Raw genomic sequence first — 19,131 nt, 5'->3', positions numbered from 1 at the left:
CAGGTTTAATGGGCAAACCTGTAGTTGTGGTGACTAAACGTAACCCAAACAGTGAGGAAAGAAATCCCCCCAAAAGGACACACAAACTTTATTGTTAAAGTAAGCTAAGCTAGGCTAAGCTACGATAAGCTAAACTAGGCTAAGCTAAGCTAAGCTAAACATCTTCTTGCAGAGACCTGTGAGTAAAACATTTTCATCAAAATGTTAAACTATTCCATGAACTTTCAACACTATTTTTTTTACCACCTCTTATGGTTTAAAAAATTGTACTTGTCTATAGATGAGTTTTGGCGATGTTTGCACTGAGTAAATATGATAATCAACAGATTTAAAAAAAAACAAACAAAGAAAAAAAAGTGCAATATTCATATTCAGTTTTTACAAAACAAACAGGTAACACTTAATAATGGCCTTATTTCAATGTAAACCCAGAAACATGCCACCAAATAAAACAACACACGTGTGTGCATATCATTATTTTTGCTTGGGTTTTGCGCACACACACACACACACGCACACGCACACACACACGTTATTACGGTGAAATAAAGCCAGTGTATTGCTGTGTTACCCAAAACCCCAACTGTGCTAAATAATAAAAATACTCCACTCTTTGGTGCGACTCTGTCCAGAATGTTTTTGCATTTAAAAAATAAAAATTAAATCAAATGAAATAAAATTATAAACAATCATTTGGCCAAGTAAGACACCACGACTCCTTCTCACTTCTACAATACACCCCTGTACTCTGATTTGTCCAGCATCACTGTACATTATTTACACACTTGTACACTATCATTCTTTGTGGAAAGACAACAAAAAAAACAGTCACTTCTCTAAATATAGAATATAGGTTTCCATAGCACTACACAACGTAGTATAGTTCTCTACATGTATATACTCCCTTTAGCCAATCACTCACTTCTTAAAGGGAAGGTTTGCCTTGCGACTGATGTGATTAAATGAGTGTCAAAAGCTGCTTTTCTTAATCAGTTTGTTTCTTGCAGTTAGAAATAATGAAAATTATTAGAAAACACATCGTACTGTAGAGATGGAAGTGAAGTGAATATAAAGTGGAAGTGTGGTGATATGATGACGATACTAATGATGGCGACTTAAAGTTGGTTGGACTTGGCCAGGCCATCTGAGCTCAGCTCATACCTGCAGGAGGGAAAAAGTAGTTTAGAGTTTGCTTCATAATCCATGAAATCTAGCTTTTTGCAACCTTTAACGTCACATCGCTTTCATTTATCTCCACTACAGGCACATTTGCCCTTTCTCCAACTGTTGTCCTTATACCAGTGATTTATATGGATTTATATGGATGATGGATGTTTACTGTCATACAGCTTATTGAATGTTTGGCCTCAGGCCTCTGTGCCTTTTTTACAAAATCAATCTCACAATATTTAAGCAGAAAATTGACTAATCTTCTTTCACTTGAGAACTAAGTCTTCGCTAACTAGTGATGGATGAGCAACAGTGGCCATTTTATCCAGTAAATAAGCCTAGAGAAATGCATTTGTAATCCACAGACTTTAGACCAGGGGTGTCGAACTCCAGGCCTCGAGGGCCGGTGTCCTGCAGGTTTTAGATATCACCTTGGGTCAACACACCTGAATCAAATGATTAGTTCATTACCAGGTTTCTGGAGAACTTCAAGACATGTTGAGGAGGTAATTTATCCATTTAAATCAGCTGTGTTGGATCAAGGAAACATCTAAAACCTGTAGGACACCGGCCCTCGAGGCCTGGAGTTCGACACCTGTGCTTTAGACGATAGCCCACTGGCAAAGCCAATAGCCTCTAAACAGTCTGCACAAAAATGACTGGCCAATACAACTTAAATAAATAAATAGTACAGAAAGGCCTTTTTTATATATTCACGTGAGATGTGTTTCTTGGTAAGGCTAGCTCTAATCCAAGCTATTGATGCATTCACAATATTAATTTCAAAAAATATAATGTAAAAAATAACTTCATGATAATCTACTCAATCAAAAAAATATATATATACAAGCAAACTTACATTTGAACTCATTATTCTCCAAGCCATGCTATGAACTCAATATGACATAATAAAGTAAACTGTATTTGTTTTAAATAGATTTGAAGCGAGATGAACGACTAACCATTGTGTCCAACCCTTGGTGATCTGATCATGAGTCAATTCCACCATAACCTGATTAAAAAAAAACAAAAACAAACCCACAACGTTTTCTTATACGGTCAAAATGATGCACTTCATAGAAATATGACACCAGAAGCAGAAAGAACAGCAATACTTGAACTTTTAGACAAAGTCTAACAAAATGAGGCTTCTCTCAAAACCAGCGAAATTTCCACTCTGATGGCTTCATTGTGTTAAAGAAATGCTTTTCAGTTACACATAAATACAGACAATAAATTAAAGATGTCTGCACCTTTCCAAGCAGGCCTTTGTGTTTGGAGAGCAGACCTCCACCGTTCTTCACGGCAACATCTAGATTCCGCCTGTGGAGCTCCACGAGGGAAACGCTGAACTCAAACCTAAACAGGCAGAATGGCACAGTGAATTTTTATGAGCTTTGCTCTGCTTATCAAATGGCTGAAAAAAAAAAGTGAGAGGGGTGGACTCACGTCACATCGTAGACCGGGTTGAGGTTTTTCTTGACTGTTGGAGTTTTCCTTCGACCTGACCTCCGCTTGTCGGGAAGCAGGTAGAGCCGGACGTAAGGATCCGAGCCATGATCAGTGAAAGCTATGAGGTTTCTGAGGAAGTCAACAAAGGGTAAGAGTCAAAACACTAATGTGTCTGAGGAAGAAAAGCCCCTTTTTTTAAAATTACCTGCAACTGTGAACAGCTACGATGAGTTTGTTTCTCTGGGAGCTGTGTCTGATCGTCAGCTGGATCTCCCCCAGGGGGAAAAGACTGGGGCCTGAACCACTATGAAGACAGAAAATACATCAAACATGCTCACGATACCTGAGCTGTAATGACCTCTTAGGTTTGTTGTTGCACACTATCAAAACACACTTATACACCAACCAAACAGCTGCCTTTGTAGTTCAACATGTCCTTAAATCATGATATAAGAAGATGTAAAAATATTAGGAACTATTGATAAAGACTGATAGATACTTGTGAAACTGCTCGAGTCTTTGCTGCAGCTCCTGAGCAGCGTAAGGGTTGGAGATGTCTGAAGCAATGCTGGGAGTTGGCTCCTTGCCACTGGCCAGGTACTGCTGGGAGCCCGAGATGGCCAGGTTTGAGGTGCTTCTCCCAGTCTCCGCCAAGCTCTTCCCTCCTCCACCTACACTGCCATCCTGCCCAAAGTCCATGCTTTGCTGGGTCCTCACAGTCTCCTTAGCTTCTTTCTGCCTGTTCAGCATCTCCTTGGCTGACACGGAGGATGATCTGGGAATGTCTGAGGTAGAGGCGGGAGGCTTGGGCGATTCTGAGGAGATAGAGGGCCGTGGGGTCGAGTTGGAGGACTCGGATTTGCGGACCTGCACTGAGGACGGGGTGGAGTTTGAAGCTGCTGAAGTGCCCTTATCCAGACTCAACACCTGAAATCATTATCAGAATAATTATTTTCACAGTTTTGAATGGCATAAACAGCAACAAAAAAACAACCTAGGAAAAGGCATTTCTATATTTTTGTTTTGAGAAAGAGTTCTAGGGAAAAGTTAGTCAGTGGATCTTTATGTCAGTTTACCTACAAATAAGATTTCAACACAGACGTGCGCTGTGGCATGTTTGGTTTCTGTAAACTTAATCACAAAAGAAAAGCATCATATAGACCGTTTTCCACTCTGGAGAGACACCAGGTGGTTAACTAGTTTTAATATTAATGATGTAAAAATGGGTAATGTTACTGCTGCCTTACAGTCTCAAATCTTCTGTTTAGTTAAGCAGTACTGTTAGCATTCACTTGAGAACTGCTGATAAGCTTTCCTATGAGGGTAAACAGAGGCCTGTGCAGGCACTGCCTACTGTTCTGCAGAAAGTGTGCTGAAATTCAAAATCCAAATCATTACTCATACATAGTTGAAATGATTCCTCAAAAAAGGTTAAAATGTCATTAACAATAACGCTTTATAAATAAGTGATGCAGAAGCAAGACATGTAATGTGAAAATACTCATTGAATTTGATTCACTCAATTACATAAGGTCAAGAGTTTGAATTTTTGATGTTTTATAGAAGCAATGCGATGCATCGTCATAGTAGTGGAGCAGTATGTACAAAGACTCTCCCCTAGCCTATCATCACATGCGTTTCTTCATCAGAATCTCTAGAAACCCAAATTCTCAAGTCACAGAGTGGGACCTGCATCGTCTCTGGCGAGCTTTATGGCTTCAAAGGAAATTGGCTTGGATCATTTTAGATCTGAAAAAAATCATCCTTAAGGAAAAAAATCATTGCTCCTTTACCCGCAGAGCCATTTTGATCTTGAGGGTACAGCTCGGTCCAGAGTTCCTCAGAGGGAACCTCTGGTTCAACGTCATCTCCTCTGCCTCCAGCAGGCGAGTCAGGGGCAGTGTTAATGTCCCCAGTGAACAATCGTGCTTCTCATCCTTCACCTGAAATATTAAGTGTGATGAAGTTTTATTTTAAGGCATAATGTAAGTTACAGTTCATATATTCCATTTTATAAGCATTTAACTGTTTATAAAATCAGCTGAATGTCTTCATACCTCAACCTCCAACTCTTGGACTTTGGGATTGTGGATGAGGAAGGTGAAGGTTTCCTCCCACAACGGTTCATGAGTCTTATACTTGGTCTGGAAACAGACAGAAAGGAAGAGAAGAAGAAAGTATCAAGCCAAGATGGATCATACATTCAAAGTCAAGAAGCAAGTGTACAGGTACAGGGCTCACGTGCTGTGAACCAATCACAGCCTGAACGTACATTTATTTACATTTATTAAAGCTTTGATTCAATTCATTTATCAGTCTTTTATGTACAAAAAATAGCTGCAATTTTCATAATTGGCATCTTGGGAAATTAATAAATCAACCAAATGTGGATTTTACGTGCTCTCACCTTACTCTCGTAGGACTTGTGTCCCACTCTGAACTGGACAAACGGGCTGGGATCACTGGTCACCTTCTTACCAGACTACAGCAGGACAAACAAACAAACAGTAATAATATTGGACTGGGTATGCAAGCATTATATATAACAAGAGTGAGTGTTTCTTTGGACTTCAGTTTGAAACAAAAGGAGTGACACTGAACTCCACTGATTAAATTAATTTCTATCTCACACAGTGTCATTTTGTGACTTTTCAAGAAAGGAATTAAAGAAAAAAAGGACAACAGGTAAAAGTGCCCAGAACCAGTTCGTGTAGAAACCACACCAGATCATTGTAAAAGAAAAGAGTCACAAAAAATTTCAACTGTAGCTCAAACAACAACGCTGTTATTGACAGCACACGCTGTTAGAATCGGTTTTAGTCAACAAACACGATGAGCGGAGTTTGTTAATGAGTTTTAAAAACAGGAAACATGATCAGTTGTGAAGCTGCTCTGGATGCTACAGCAGCACTTCCTAATGCGAACATGACTAATACAACAATCCAGATTTTTAGATGTTTGATGTGATTATTTAGTCTGCGAACAGCAATAAAAGTAACATTAAAATATTTAAAAGAAGCATGTCTTTGCTGAAAATCCCCACAGACCTCTTTGCAAATCGCTTCAAACAGGAACTATTTTCTTCTGGCGAAAGTAGTTCCAGTGAAAGCTCTTAATAGTGGGTCTGTGAACCATCACAACAGACATGTTAGTCTCACTGTAAATATTTTAAATGCAATTCTTGGAGCTTGGTTGACCATTTCAAATAAACTCCTTGACTGTTTAAGGTTGCCACAACTTTCCCTAAAAGTTGTCTTGAGTGTCTAAATCAGTAACAGTATCCACAGAATTGGTAAAGGGTATCGCCACAAATCAGCTGTGACTTCTGACTTTTAGAAGAACTACAAAATAACTATCAGTAGCAAAACTAACAACGGGAAACTGAGAAACAAATTCAGACTACTCAGATCAGTATTTTAAGTTTTAGACGTTTTTCCCTGAATGTGCTTAACTGCTTCATATACTACATGGCCAAAAGTATGTGGACACCCTTTATCTTCAGTTTCAGCAGAAATCCCAGTAGAGCAGCTTTGCCCCATCTCCCTGTGCTCAGGTCTCTTCCTGTTAAAAGGGAGTTTTTTCCTTCCCGGTGTCACCAAGTGGTTGTTCATCTGATTACTGAGGTTTTATCTCCTAATACAAAGTGCTTTGAAGCAACTGTTGTGATATGGCGTGATTTAAATAAAAGTCAATCTACGTGCCAGCTTGCATCAGCTTATGGCTCAGCTGGTTTGCAATTCTCTCATGGTGAATTGTCATTATGCTGCTTCTGCAAGCCACTCTGTAACCCACCTCATCTCCAGCTTCACCATTTTTTACATTTCAATGTCAAACTGTTGTGGGTGAGGGGATCTTGCTGCTCGGGTCCCTGACTTTATGGTTGCCAAATGTAGGGGCAGAAATGCCCAGAGGTTACAGAACAGAGCCACACGCCAAATAAACATGACCGTAGGTAATATAACGATGCTATTTTGACTAACGCGAGCCTTAAGCATTTGATATTCTAGACAGCGCTCTTTAACTTAATGGCAGCATTCATTTTTTTCCACTTATTCAGCATAACATTGCACTCAACCTTAAAGCTACATACATAAAAAAAAATTTGTTTAGAAATCCCCCAAATCGATGACTGAAATCGAATTTATCAACATCTACAGTCGGAGAAACCATATCTGTAACTTTCTAAAACAGACACTCCAACATCCACAAGCTCTTGTTTATTTCACAACAATTAAGACACTTTTCTCAAACAAAACATTGGAGTCCATATACTTTTGGTCACATTGTGCATAAGCGTTACTGTATTTCCTTTATATTATTTCCTCTCAGTGTCTGATCGGGATGGGTGTGCTTGGTTGCCGTGGCATTACCTTGATGGCCTTACTGACCGAGCCCTTCCTCAGCCCCGCTTGGTTGAACTCTAACGGATTGCGCTTTGATTTTCCCACAGGGACAAGGAAGGAGAGAGCGAACAACAGCACACACAGACACACACCACCAGGTTATTTGGGAAAAAAGGAGCATGCCGGGAAGAGGTGGAGGAAGGATTGGTGTCAGCACATCAACACCATCGGCATCACCAGATGTATCGGGATGCACCGACAAAGACAGAGAGACAACATGGATGATCACATGGTTAGTGTTATTCCCCAATTAAACCGTGACATGAGGTTAAAACTAGAGCTCAACCAACAGCAAGTTCAGGCTGACATACACCGATGAATGAAAACATTGTATATCAACAACAAGTTGATATAACATTACTTTTAGACACTATTAAATAGTTTGGATATTAAAAACTCACGTCTTTTTCTGTTTTAATGAAATATTGAGGATTCTAAAAGATGTTTAGATCTACAGTTCATTTATTATGCAAAAATATCAGCCAAAACACATTGATTGGACTCTAGTGAAAATACCACAGCATTAGATAAGAGTCAGTGGATACAATGGACAAGAAAATACATGGGTGTCAGAGAAAAATGAAAGTCAGATGATTTGTGATATAGTAATGATTGGGGAACAAATATAAAGATTTCTAAATGGAATGAAAACAAAGATATTAAGACCATGGACAGCAAACCCAATGAAATGTGTTTCAGTGTTGAGCAAGAACAGAATGGAGTGAAATGGCAACAAAACAGAATGTAGCATCCTTGTTATTCAACTTTCAACTACATCAAAGACAGAAACCAATTCATTTAGACAGAAGAAGCATTGTTGGGGAAAAGGAAGGGTAGCTGTACATGCTACTGTAAGGCTGTCATCGAACATCATGTTGATTGCTCGTTTACGCTCAGGGTGGGCCTTCATGCGTCGGGTTTTGGGAATTAGTGAGAGACTTTAACAGCCCAACCATGGACAGAATAAATATGTTACGCCCTGGGATGAGCTTGGGTTAGAAATATGAAGGTTCAGTAGGAATAAAATGGCTTTGATGTAACTATACAAACCCTCATCGTGTCATTGATCCAGCACAGAAAATGGGCTGAAAAACTCTAACTTGTTTTTACATCGTGGACTTGTGATGAAATGAGAAGTAAGACTTTTAAGGAACTCACAGATTTGTTGATCATCAAGGGGTGTGAGCTTATCTGGCATTTAAACTAACAGATATACACATGCTGATACCTTTACTGGTCACTCTTATAAAACCTGGTTATTGTTGAGTTTTGTTTGTATGCAATAACAGTTAGATACTTGATATCAAGGACAGATAACCTATGATCATTGAAGTTTATCCTCTCAGATCTTTTATACCTCATTCTATAATTAACCATTTCTTCCAATGAGGTCCATTACTATCTATAACAATTCGATAAAAGACGCCTCACGAATTCTAACAGGAGGCCCCTGAGGCAAACCCTTGAGGTCAAGTCAATAGTTAGATGAATGAGATCATTCAGCTAAAGGCTACTCTGAGATCTTCAGATCTCCCCAAAACACTCAGGCCTCACCGAACGGACTGACCCAAAATAGCCACACCTAAACATTGTATTGATAAAAGATTGAATTCAGCAGGAACATATGAAAAGAAGCTTCTCACATTTCACATTATCATTGCTTGAAAAGAGACACGTATGTCTACTATAAATTAAATGCCATCTTAGCATTCGCCATTACACAGTCTGTGCATTACTTTAAAAATAATCACACTGGCTTCAGTTTTTTGTGGAGCTCTGGCCTGTGATGTCAGAGTTGAAGTGAGTGGGCACATGGGAAGGGGAAAACCTGAACACACAATGGGCTTAAACAGGAAGGATGGAGGGAAGCAATCCACAGAGAATTCAGCCTCCCTAACCTAAAAATCTCACAGTGGTCAAAATGCGTACCTTCCTCCTTACACACTTCAAAACAATTGAGATCAGTAACTTTGCCCCTGTTTTTGGACTAAATCAAGTCTGTGAGCACTGAAATGAACTTAAATGTAAACTTTTGATGTCTGATGTGTTCGAGAAGACGACATCGAAATGGTTCAAACTATTTTCTGTTTTTTGTGCTGTCTCATTGCAGAACACAGAGTAAGACTGAATAGCTTTTAACAGTATCCACAGAGCAGTATTGATTTGTTTACCCTTTTACAGTAAAACTCAATTGCTCTGATAAAATGGAATCTGTGTCGGCAGCCAAACAGAAAAACATCAGCATGGCTTACTTCTTAGGAGGAAATGAGCCGTTGAGACACTGAATTAGCTGCGGTGAAGAGAACATGAAACCTGATTAGTAGAAACAATGTACCATAAGTCTACTCATTCTGCGAGACCACTAATATCTTGTAATACACAATAATGGTGGAGGAAGGATGCTTTTGACAGGCCTTAAATGTAAACCATCATTGTGGTTTTGATCACCTTCCAGCCAAACCCCTTTCTCATGTTCCTCAGCTTTGGAATCAGTCAAACCAATCAACAACAATTTAACAAACAATAATTATATTAGGGAATCTAACCCAAGCACACGTAGGGATCCATGCTCATCAGGCAAACAAACAAGGAAGCTCTCTAATCATGCCATTCTCACACTGCAGGATGCAGAAAACTGCCAGCGGACTCACAAATAAGCTCCGATAGAGAGAAGCCGTGTTCTCGCAAAACACGAGGCCCGACGCGCGCCTCTCTTTTAAGTAGCCAGAGCCCAAGTTCCCCTCGAAGACACCCTTCAGAGGGAAGAGGAGGTGAGGAAGCAAGAGGAAAAGCAGAGAAGAGGAGGCTGAAAAGAGGAAGGTCAGGTCTGTGCTACAGAAATCAGAAATTAACAGCTCTTAACAGAGTTAGCTTTTTACCACCTGTCACAAACAGCGAGTGAGTTCATGTATGTTTCCACCGTACAGGGAATTTGAAATGGTATTCTCTGTGTAGGACGACAAAGTAAAACTACCACATTAAGGAAATATGCTGAATATGTTTAGAATATAAAATGTGGTTTATTTTATTTTTTTAATGGAGATCTTCAGTAATATTATAAACCATTCGCCTCAAACTCTTTGCTGAGCTTTGGAGGTGAAGTCAGTACTGAGCAGCACTTCTGCTCTTCTGACTTAAAGACAATTTTTCTCTTCCAAAGCAATTTTCAATCTTCAGCTTTTTACATTAACTTTTCAAAGCTTGATTTTTACTTGTATGCTTGCAAAAAATATGAAAAGCTTAAGGTTATTACAACAGATATTACTACAGAGAGAAGAACAAGAAAAAAGTTCAGAAAGCAGAAAAGCAAGAGGCCGAAGTGATACAGGCAAAAATTAAACATAAAACTGATCTCAGAGACTGCAGAAAAAACAAAATCCCAGTGAAGAACTAAGAGCTCAGCAAACACTGCAAACACTGGTTCATTGAGCTTTAACACGCTTGGATCAATGAACAGAGCAGCTATATCAACATAATCATCATTTGTGTAAATTAACGCTGCTGCCGTTCATGAGTGCGACGTTCGGCCGGGTCGACTCACCGGAAGGTTTCTGGCCGAATCCAGGAAGACAATGAGCACCGCAGACGAGAGGCCGTCACTGGCTTGACTGCGATCTGCTCTGATGCCCGACAGCACCTGGGAGGAAAAACGCAAAGATAGGCTCAAGCAGAGTTAAAGTTCCAACCAAGCAAGACAACATCTCACATAGCGAGTTTAAAAATGTAAATGGAGTGCTGGATTTAAGCTCCCTCTGGCGACTGTACCTGGTCCAGCCTTTCAGGGGTGGACAACAGAGTCAGCCACTCCAGTTTGAGGTGTAACTTCCCTGTGGTCACATCTTCCAATGGAAACCACTGAAGTGAAGAAAAGTTGTTGTTATATTTCAGGAAGAGCAAAATTGTAATTACAGCAAATATCATCACTCATTTACTTTTTATTGAATTACTTAAAATGATGCAAGTTATAAAAATAATTCTTAATTTTAAAAAAATGCAACTTAAATTCACTAGTTCAATCTATTTGTTTGACATCATTAAGTTTGACTGGCTATTGTGATGTCAGATAATGCAAAGCAAACAAAAACACAACAAATGACATCATATGCCTGAGCATCAGGGTCCTACTGAAACTTACAAAAACATAACATTATTACAAAGTGCAAAAGAAAAATCCAAGAGTTTCCACTTGCATGTGCAGAAACAAGAAAACAGCATTAAAGTCTAATGTGATAAGTGAATAAAATTGCTAACTGGATAATTAAACGACTGAAATGTTACTTTAAACCAGCAGCGTGCCAAAAGCATTGAATGCAGCACACACCTCATCGACCTTCTGTTCCTTCTGGAGCTCGGCCATGTTGATTGCAAGACTGGAAAAACAAGTTATGAAGAATTTAAATACAAATAAAATTTAAAATCGCAGTGTAATATCCTGAAAGGTCTTATTTTGCCAAACGCCCAGTCCTAAATAATAACAGCAATTCACATTTATCAAAGACTGTCTGGGTGTTTGGATTTTTTACAGGGAAAAAAATGAATTAGTTATAAATATAAGCTGCTGATGGAATTTCCTTATTTTTGCCTTCTGTTGATTAAATTTTCACAGAGGGTTTCAGAATGAAGCTGACTCATCACAGCACACGACACACTGTGTCTTGACGCTGCGCAATAATGAAGTCTGGTGGGAAATGAAATTCAGACACGCAGCGCTGCTTTCATTAAACGCCACTAAGGATTCGGCTTGAAAGCTGCGATTGCTTTCAGAGGCCTCGTCCTTTGATGAAAACCTGTTACGAATCACATCAAACAGCAGACAGTAAAAATGAGTGAGAAAAACACTGATAAGATTTTTTAAAGAAGTTTTCTTTAAATATGAATTGCGTGTTTCAATTTATAACGCCAGTCATCAACTTAATACTACAGTAAATAAAGCTGAAAATATCGAAACATTATGCTTTCTCCGAGCCAAGGTGGCATCCTCAAAAATAACAAATATACTTAAAAAAAGAAGTTAGAAAAACAGAAAAAGCACCACACTTTTATTTTTTTTTTTTAGCCACTAAAGAAGAATTTGTTTTTGCATTTGACTTGATAGATGAATAATTATTTAACCATCACGTAATTATAAAAGTAAAATGCTAAATTCAGGATGACAGCTGTCGTTTTAAAACAGTCTTCTGTGACTCAGCTAAAATCCAGCCTAAGAAGCAGCGTTACCTTCCCAGAAAGTCGTCCTGATCAGGGTCTTCGTCGAACAGTTCAATCTCCATACTGCTCCCCGAGTGATCATACACCAAGGCCTGAAAATAAACTGCATTACTACATACTGCACACACAGTACACACACAAACAAACAAACGAGAAGGCGCGGCTGCAGACTGCATGGAAACACATTGACTTTGTACTGAGCAGGTCCACTGCTGGTGCCAGATCAAAACAAGACAACAGATTACATCCAATTAGATGAAGTTAGTAATTTCTTACTGTCAGGAGAAACATTTATTCATCATTATTGCTCATTCACCTCTTCCACAAAGACAAAGGGAAGGGAACAGATAAATAAAATGTGTTTCGGTGGCTCACAAATCAAACCAGATGAACATGATAAATATTTAAATCACATCCTAAAAAACAAACTCATGGACAGATTTATCTTTGGTCTCTTTTTTGGACTTTTGATCAAAATATTAAAGCGCAGAACAAAAAAAACCCCCAACCCATCATTTAGTCTTGATTTTTAGTTTCTTTAAAATCTAAAAATTAAATATTAAATCTTGTCACTACATGTTATGTGTTTGTGTATTTTAATGGTGCAGTTGGGGCCGCATAACATGTAAAATACAGCGAAAACAGCTTTCTTAGCCAAAAATGTGCACCCATTATATTACCTTTATTAATGAAAAACTCAACTGAATCAGGAGATTGAAAAAAACCCTTGATATTAAATACTGTTATATGTTACAACAACCCTACAAAACAAAAAAGATATCGGACAATATTACACTCTAATCTTGTCACCAGTGACTCTGTGCAGCATCTTTTGAAGCTTACCTCATAAACTTCGTTCCACTTCGGGTTTACGGTGTCGTGGATGACTTTGCTCTGATAGAGATCCGTCCCAATCTTGATGACTCCGTACGGATCCGACTTCCCTTTGACCAGCCCTCCCAGGAACTTGTCCTTACGCAGCAGTTCCTGAGCCTCGATGAAGTGGATTCTCAGGATGCACTGAGGACACAGAAAGATTATCATCAGAGCTTCTGAGGGCATTGAGGAAATCATCTAAATTACAGATTTATTCACCTGTTTAATTTATTTATTTTTATATTTTTTTAGCAGCTATAATTTACTTGGCTGCATTGTGTTACCTTGGGAATGGGAAAGCGCAGTCTAGCCATCTGGGCCTCTGACACTAGCGGGATGTCGATGCGGTTTGGCAGCACCAGGTAGCTGTAGATGATGTCCTGCAGTAGGTTGTCACATAACCCACTGACAGAGTGATGGACGGGGAGAGAAGGAGAGACGGAAGATGACGAACAAATGTAAGAAATCATCAAACTGATGTTATATTGTGTTAAAATATCCAGCTGTGCAAAGCGAGGCCCTGTGCTCAGGCATGCTTCCCTCTGGTCCCAGAAATGCATTTACGTAACATTCACATGATGATTAGTGGCTGAAAAACAGATCTTTACCCATTCAGAATGGAAACAGCCAACAAGTATACTGAGACAGCAGTAAATGCCAGCTGTGAATGCCAGCTTATGTACAGATTCAGTGCTGTGGTATGTCTAAGTATATGTGACAGAGTCAGGTGACCATACAGTTTGTCACATATCTGAGCCACACCCATAAGAAGCACACGGCACACTGATTATGAATAACATAAATTCTGAAGTAATCCTCAGATGCAAAGATGACAAAAAAAGCTAACAAATAAATAGAAGACAAACAACCATCTTTCCTGTGCAGAAGCAAGCAGACAGAAAGGCTCTGCCTTCTGAATGAGCTGCAACTGCTTGGCAGGAACTATTTGTTTGGTGGCAACTACCTCCAGGTAAAACAGTTCTAAGACAGGAGTAATCAAGACACCGTTTCTGGAGGAATCATGTTCTTATTGAATTTCTGAATAGTAAAAGTTCAATCACCTCCTCTGTATTAAGCCAAAATGATCTCTATTAGACAGCAAACTAAATACTGTGTATGGATCATTCTTTGATATTTGACCTCTTTCCTCTAGGTGGCAGCAGCATCCTGTGTAAGGAACAGCATCGGCTGCTTTCAGAAGGGATGACTTAATCCTCTGGAGCAGCTGATTCTGGGTCAGCTTTACTCTGGGATTTCACATCAGCGCAAACTTGATTTTAGTGTCGACGCGCTGATTCCTGAGCTGCTTGCTTAACTACATAACTGTCTCCAGATGAGATTAAGTGGTGCAAATCTGCTGCCAGGCCCATGCTTAAAGACTCAATGAAGTTTCAACACATCCCATCAACCCTATAAAAGGAGTTCGGTTTGGTAATAGACTGAACGTTGTGTGTGTTTGTGTGTGTGTGTGTGTGTATGTGTGGCATTAATGCTGCTATTCAAAAAGGAAGCAGCTAGGGGTGACCTCAGGTTTTCCTACTGTTTTGGGGCTAAATGCAAATACTCAGTGAGGAAATATGAGCGCCCTCACGCACAGGAAGAGGTGGGTGGGGCTATCGCAGGTCTGTAGCTCAATCACCACACACACACACACACACACACACACACGTGCACACACAAAAGTGCACAAACACACACACATTCTCTTTGAACTTGCTGAACAAGGATAGCTACATTTCACAGGGTGGAGTTATTTGGAAACCACAGTGTTTCTCTGCTGACAACAAATAGTAAACCACCAGCCAGCAGCAACATGCCAATGAAGGCGTAACAACACAGCTAGCAGTGTGCTAACAGCAGGCAGGGAAGGGAGCTGTGGCTCTAAAAAGGGTTTTAAATGAAGCGAACTTCAAGAACTTAAAAGTCAGTGGGGAAAAAAAACCAAAACACACTGGTGCAGACTGACATCCCAACAACAACTGGATGGACTTTTATAAAGACTGGGCTCTCTGAAGCACACTTTGATGCACTCTCACACTGTGTGACAAAAAAACTGCTGCACCACTATCAAATCATCAAGAGCATAAAGGCTCCTAACAGCCCTTTATATACACTTTACTGTACACTTACGTTTAATAGCACAGTGATGTTAAAAGGCAACACCATCGGACAAGAGCAAGAACCTGGAAGCCGAACTAAACAGAAGATGCTTTAAACGCCATCTAGCAAACACACCACAATGTTAGCGCGAGACAATTAGAGCTCGGGTCTTAGGATCTGGGCTTGACTCTGCTGTCTGTTTCTCTGCCAGCACTACGTGGTTTTATATTTGTTGCCTTCACAAGTCAAAAAAGTCAAAATAACTCTTAATGCTGTTTTCGTAAAAGTGGTGGAAGCGCCACGAGAGCCTCGTGTAAGCCTGGTTAAATACTAACCTGAAGTGGTTAATAACCTGCATCACTGATCACTGTTATTAGTGTTAGCTTATTACATTAGCCTCAGTCTGTCAGCTCACATTTGTACAAACATGAAGCATGTTCATGTGCCTTTGCTTTCAGCTCTCTCCAATGCTGCAAAAGGTAAAAGCACAAACCGCAGGAAGCTCACAGGCTGTAAAATTCATTAACATAAACCTTATTAACATTTAGGACGATTATTCTCTTGTAAAAAATACAAATTGGTAGTTAAAATAAGAAGAAGTTTTGACAATTACTTTCATCTAAGGTTACACACGTCTGTGAATTCAATTTCAGCTAAAACAAACCAGAAAAAGTCAATACTGACAAAGTTTGTTGTTACATTTTGACTTTAAGGGGGAAATAAAATAAAAATCCTCTAATGCATCAGAGACACTTTTCACATAAAGTTTCATCACGTATCATCGACTTTGGCAGACGAGTTAGAGCAACAACTTGAAGGTCTTCTCTGAAGTTAAGTTATTGTAGGCATAAAAGACAAGCATAAAATGAAGCACATGTAGTGATAAAGATTTCAGTGTCTTTTTCTGCTGAACATCTATTTCACTCAACTAAGGGAACAAATGACCACACAGCTGGATCTGGCAAACACATTTGCTCCCTTTAAAATGGAATAAAAGACCTAAAGCTTAGAAACCAAAGACTTCTCTGTGTCCCTAAAGATGAAAAAAAGAATTCCTGTCTGGAAAATCTTCCCACAAATCCAACCAACATCCCATCTCTGTCTGTGGCAGGTCTCCTTTCATAATAAGGCAGCTAAAAATATCAACACTTAGAGGAAAATGAATGGTTATAATCCATTCTGCGATCCTGCTTTTAACGTAATAGTTTGAGCATCAGAGCCCGAGAGCCTGCGTGTCTCTTTAACGTGATCCCGAGTGATCAGCATGTTTGAGCTTCCAAAACTGTAACGTGGTGAAACTCATCGAAAGTGAGATATTATCTGATTTAAAATTAAGTGATCCTAGTTCAGCCAGACTTTGATGTTGTGTCTGTTTTCAGCTCATACTTCCAGGCAGCTGGGAAAAGAGAAATCATGAATCTTGAATGAATACTAAATAAAAGATTATGTGATACAAGACTTTTTATTTCCCATAAAAAAGCAGTTTGCTTTGAATTGCCCAAATTACACTTCTAATTTGTGTCTTTTCCCCCCACAGTTTTGCAAAATAAGAGTTTTCACAGCTATTTTAACTCATTCACTGCAATTGACGTCTATAGCCGTCAATTGCAGTGAATGAGTCATTGGGTTTAACTCATTCACTGCCAATGGCTGGCAGTGAATGAGTTAATAAACAATCCAACTCTTAAGGAACTAATAGCTGATTCAGGGTCTGATTTCTCCTGTTTTTGTGTTAAACACTAATATTTTGCAGTTGCTGCAGCTGGAAGCAAGCTGAAATCTTTGCGTCATGTCCAGGTCAATTAATATTTCCATGAGCTCAGCAGAATAAGGAAAATATTCTTGAACGGAAACCAAAAAGGAAAACAAGTCTTCTCACAAAACACAGCAGTGAAAAGCAACTGGGTTTTATTAAAGGTGGGTAAGCCGTCTCTCTGCCTCTCACTACAGATTAGACGCTCTCGGCTCCCACAGCATCCAACTTTAACTCACGGACTCTTAAATCATCTCAAATAACGTGCCCAGCGATTCTCACAATATGTCATAATAATGCACATCTGGTTTTTATGTTAGACGAGGAATTAAAGTTTACACGGCATTAAAACAGGAATGAAACATTTATCATGCTCAACAACTTCCGCGGCAGCATGTGAGCTACACAAAACACTCTGGAATCATGGTGGGTGACAACGCCCCCACCAGGAAGAGAACGGTAGGTGCGTGTTTGCGTGCTTGTGCATGAGAGACAGAATAGTTCCAGTATAACACAGTTTATGTGAAAAAAATAGCCTCAAACATCCAGTGACACTATTACGATGCCTCAGTGGGACAGCAGTCATTCCTCTGTGATTCATCACTGCGTGTGACAGTCATTGCTTTTGAAAAAATTCAATCAGAAGACCGAACTTCTCTATTTGACTTTAGCCATCTTGCTCTCCCATAACAAACCCTTCCCTGCAGTGTGGGGATGCCAGTCTCTCCAGTTTATTGGAACTGAACTGAACTGAACTTAAAGAATGTCTCCTGCTTTCGTAATGCAAATAACTGTCAATCCAGCCTGTAACAATGCATGACATCCTCATAAATCACACCGATTTTATTTATAAATAATTATCTGCAGGTACTTACTTGACACCAGGAATGTCCAACATATTTGTGAGCCCAGTCCAATTGATGTCCAGCAACTGAAAAACAGACAAATACTACAATTTAGACTTAGATTTATTAACAAGAAAATTAGAAGAAGATGAGAAAACAAAGCAAAAGGCCATTTGGTGTTTTCAAAACCTCAATGCTTCCTGATGAAAATGTGACGACACAGAAAGATAGAACATGTTTAGACTGGATTTTTGAAGGTTTCAGAGTTCGGCAAGTCTAAGAATTTTCAGGAAATATCATTAAAAATTCCCTCTGCACTTAAAAAAAGCTTTTTGTGCCATAATAAATGTTAACATTTTAATAAAAATTAAAAAACGTTAATGAGTCAATACCCAAATATAATCTCAGCAAAACCACAGATTTATTCTTTTTTCTCCAAATAATAAACCAGACAATTTTCAACTATATGACAGTTCTTAACGGTATACTTTTATTTTTCATTTCATACAGATGTTGAAGCCAGATGTTGAAATCATGTGCTTCCACAGTGCAGTAGATAACTCTTGATAGGTTGCTAGTTTGACTGCAGCTGGAGAAACATATGCCCCTTAGGGGGGTCAGATCAGGACAGGCATCTGGTGTAAAACTGCCAAATCAAATGTGTGACAAGGGAGCAGCCCGAAGCAGCTCGAAGTAGATGCTGAAACAATAAAGAGTCTCTCTGAGATCTTCTCCTGCATATTAACAGCTCCTCACTGAGTCAAGACAAAGACAGGAACGGCCAAGGAGCCGAGCTCTAAATTCCGTCGATATAATCGATACGGATGCTTCCCGTGTGAACGCACACAGCACTGACTGCAGGCATTACTTTATGCTAACAAATAATTAGCTGCAAGACATTAAGTCTACATTATAAGAGCTAATAAAAGAGATCAATGTCATCATAACATTTGACAAACTCCTGACAAACAGCGAACTTCCTCTTACTCATTACCACAAAACAAACAGTCAAGCCGTTTTAATTCCCTGTGTTTCTGCTTTTTAGCCATTTCCAACAGTCAGGAAAGAACAATAAATAAATTGTGTAGTAAAATGTCACTTGCTGTAAATGTCTCTGGAACATGTTGCACTTTTTGAATGTGTATTACTGCTAATGTCAGTTACCAGTCATTTCTATCTAGAAAATTATATGGACACAGGTAGCATCTGGACAACAGGAAGTTCAAGCAGTGTGTTTAAATTTAGACAAGATCATATATGTCAGCTGTTAGCCTAACATGGTGTTTGTATACTAGCGTGTGTATGCTAGCATGTGTGTGTGTGT

General features: G+C 39.3%; 1 protein-coding gene across 4 annotated transcripts in view; it reads right to left on the bottom strand.

Annotated features, from left to right (window-relative positions):
- Positions 1-6: 6 nt before the first annotated feature.
- The window catches only part of esyt2a (extended synaptotagmin-like protein 2a), a 54,302-nt gene continuing 35,177 nt past the window's right edge, over positions 7-19,131 (bottom strand). Inside the window, exons 8-25 of one of the 4 annotated variants that reach the window (XM_005740730.1) lie at positions 17,838-17,893; positions 13,394-13,514; positions 13,077-13,253; positions 12,243-12,325; positions 11,347-11,395; positions 10,791-10,880; positions 10,567-10,662; positions 9,677-9,778; positions 6,993-7,055; positions 5,030-5,104; positions 4,680-4,766; positions 4,416-4,565; positions 3,122-3,549; positions 2,828-2,926; positions 2,620-2,751; positions 2,424-2,529; positions 2,133-2,182; positions 7-1,161 (exon numbers count right to left, since the gene is read on the bottom strand). In XM_005740730.1, coding sequence (XP_005740787.1) covers positions 1,116-1,161; positions 2,133-2,182; positions 2,424-2,529; positions 2,620-2,751; positions 2,828-2,926; positions 3,122-3,549; positions 4,416-4,565; positions 4,680-4,766; positions 5,030-5,104; positions 6,993-7,055; positions 9,677-9,778; positions 10,567-10,662; positions 10,791-10,880; positions 11,347-11,395; positions 12,243-12,325; positions 13,077-13,253; positions 13,394-13,514; positions 17,838-17,893 — 2,010 coding nt within the window. In that variant the 3' untranslated portion in view covers positions 7-1,115. The remainder of the gene's footprint in view (positions 1,162-2,132; positions 2,183-2,423; positions 2,530-2,619; positions 2,752-2,827; positions 2,927-3,121; positions 3,550-4,415; positions 4,566-4,679; positions 4,767-5,029; positions 5,105-6,992; positions 7,056-9,676; positions 9,779-10,566; positions 10,663-10,790; positions 10,881-11,346; positions 11,396-12,242; positions 12,326-13,076; positions 13,254-13,393; positions 13,515-17,837; positions 17,894-19,131) is intronic. The other 3 variants (XM_005740731.2, XM_005740732.1, XM_005740734.1) reach the window with 3 other exon arrangements.

This window comes from Pundamilia nyererei, unplaced genomic scaffold (genome assembly GCF_000239375.1).
Source record: "Pundamilia nyererei isolate P.nyererei 1_Seehausen unplaced genomic scaffold, PunNye1.0 scaffold00103, whole genome shotgun sequence".
NCBI classification, from domain to species: domain Eukaryota; kingdom Metazoa; phylum Chordata; class Actinopteri; order Cichliformes; family Cichlidae; genus Pundamilia; species Pundamilia nyererei.
This window is presented reverse-complemented; position numbering and strand designations above follow the sequence as displayed.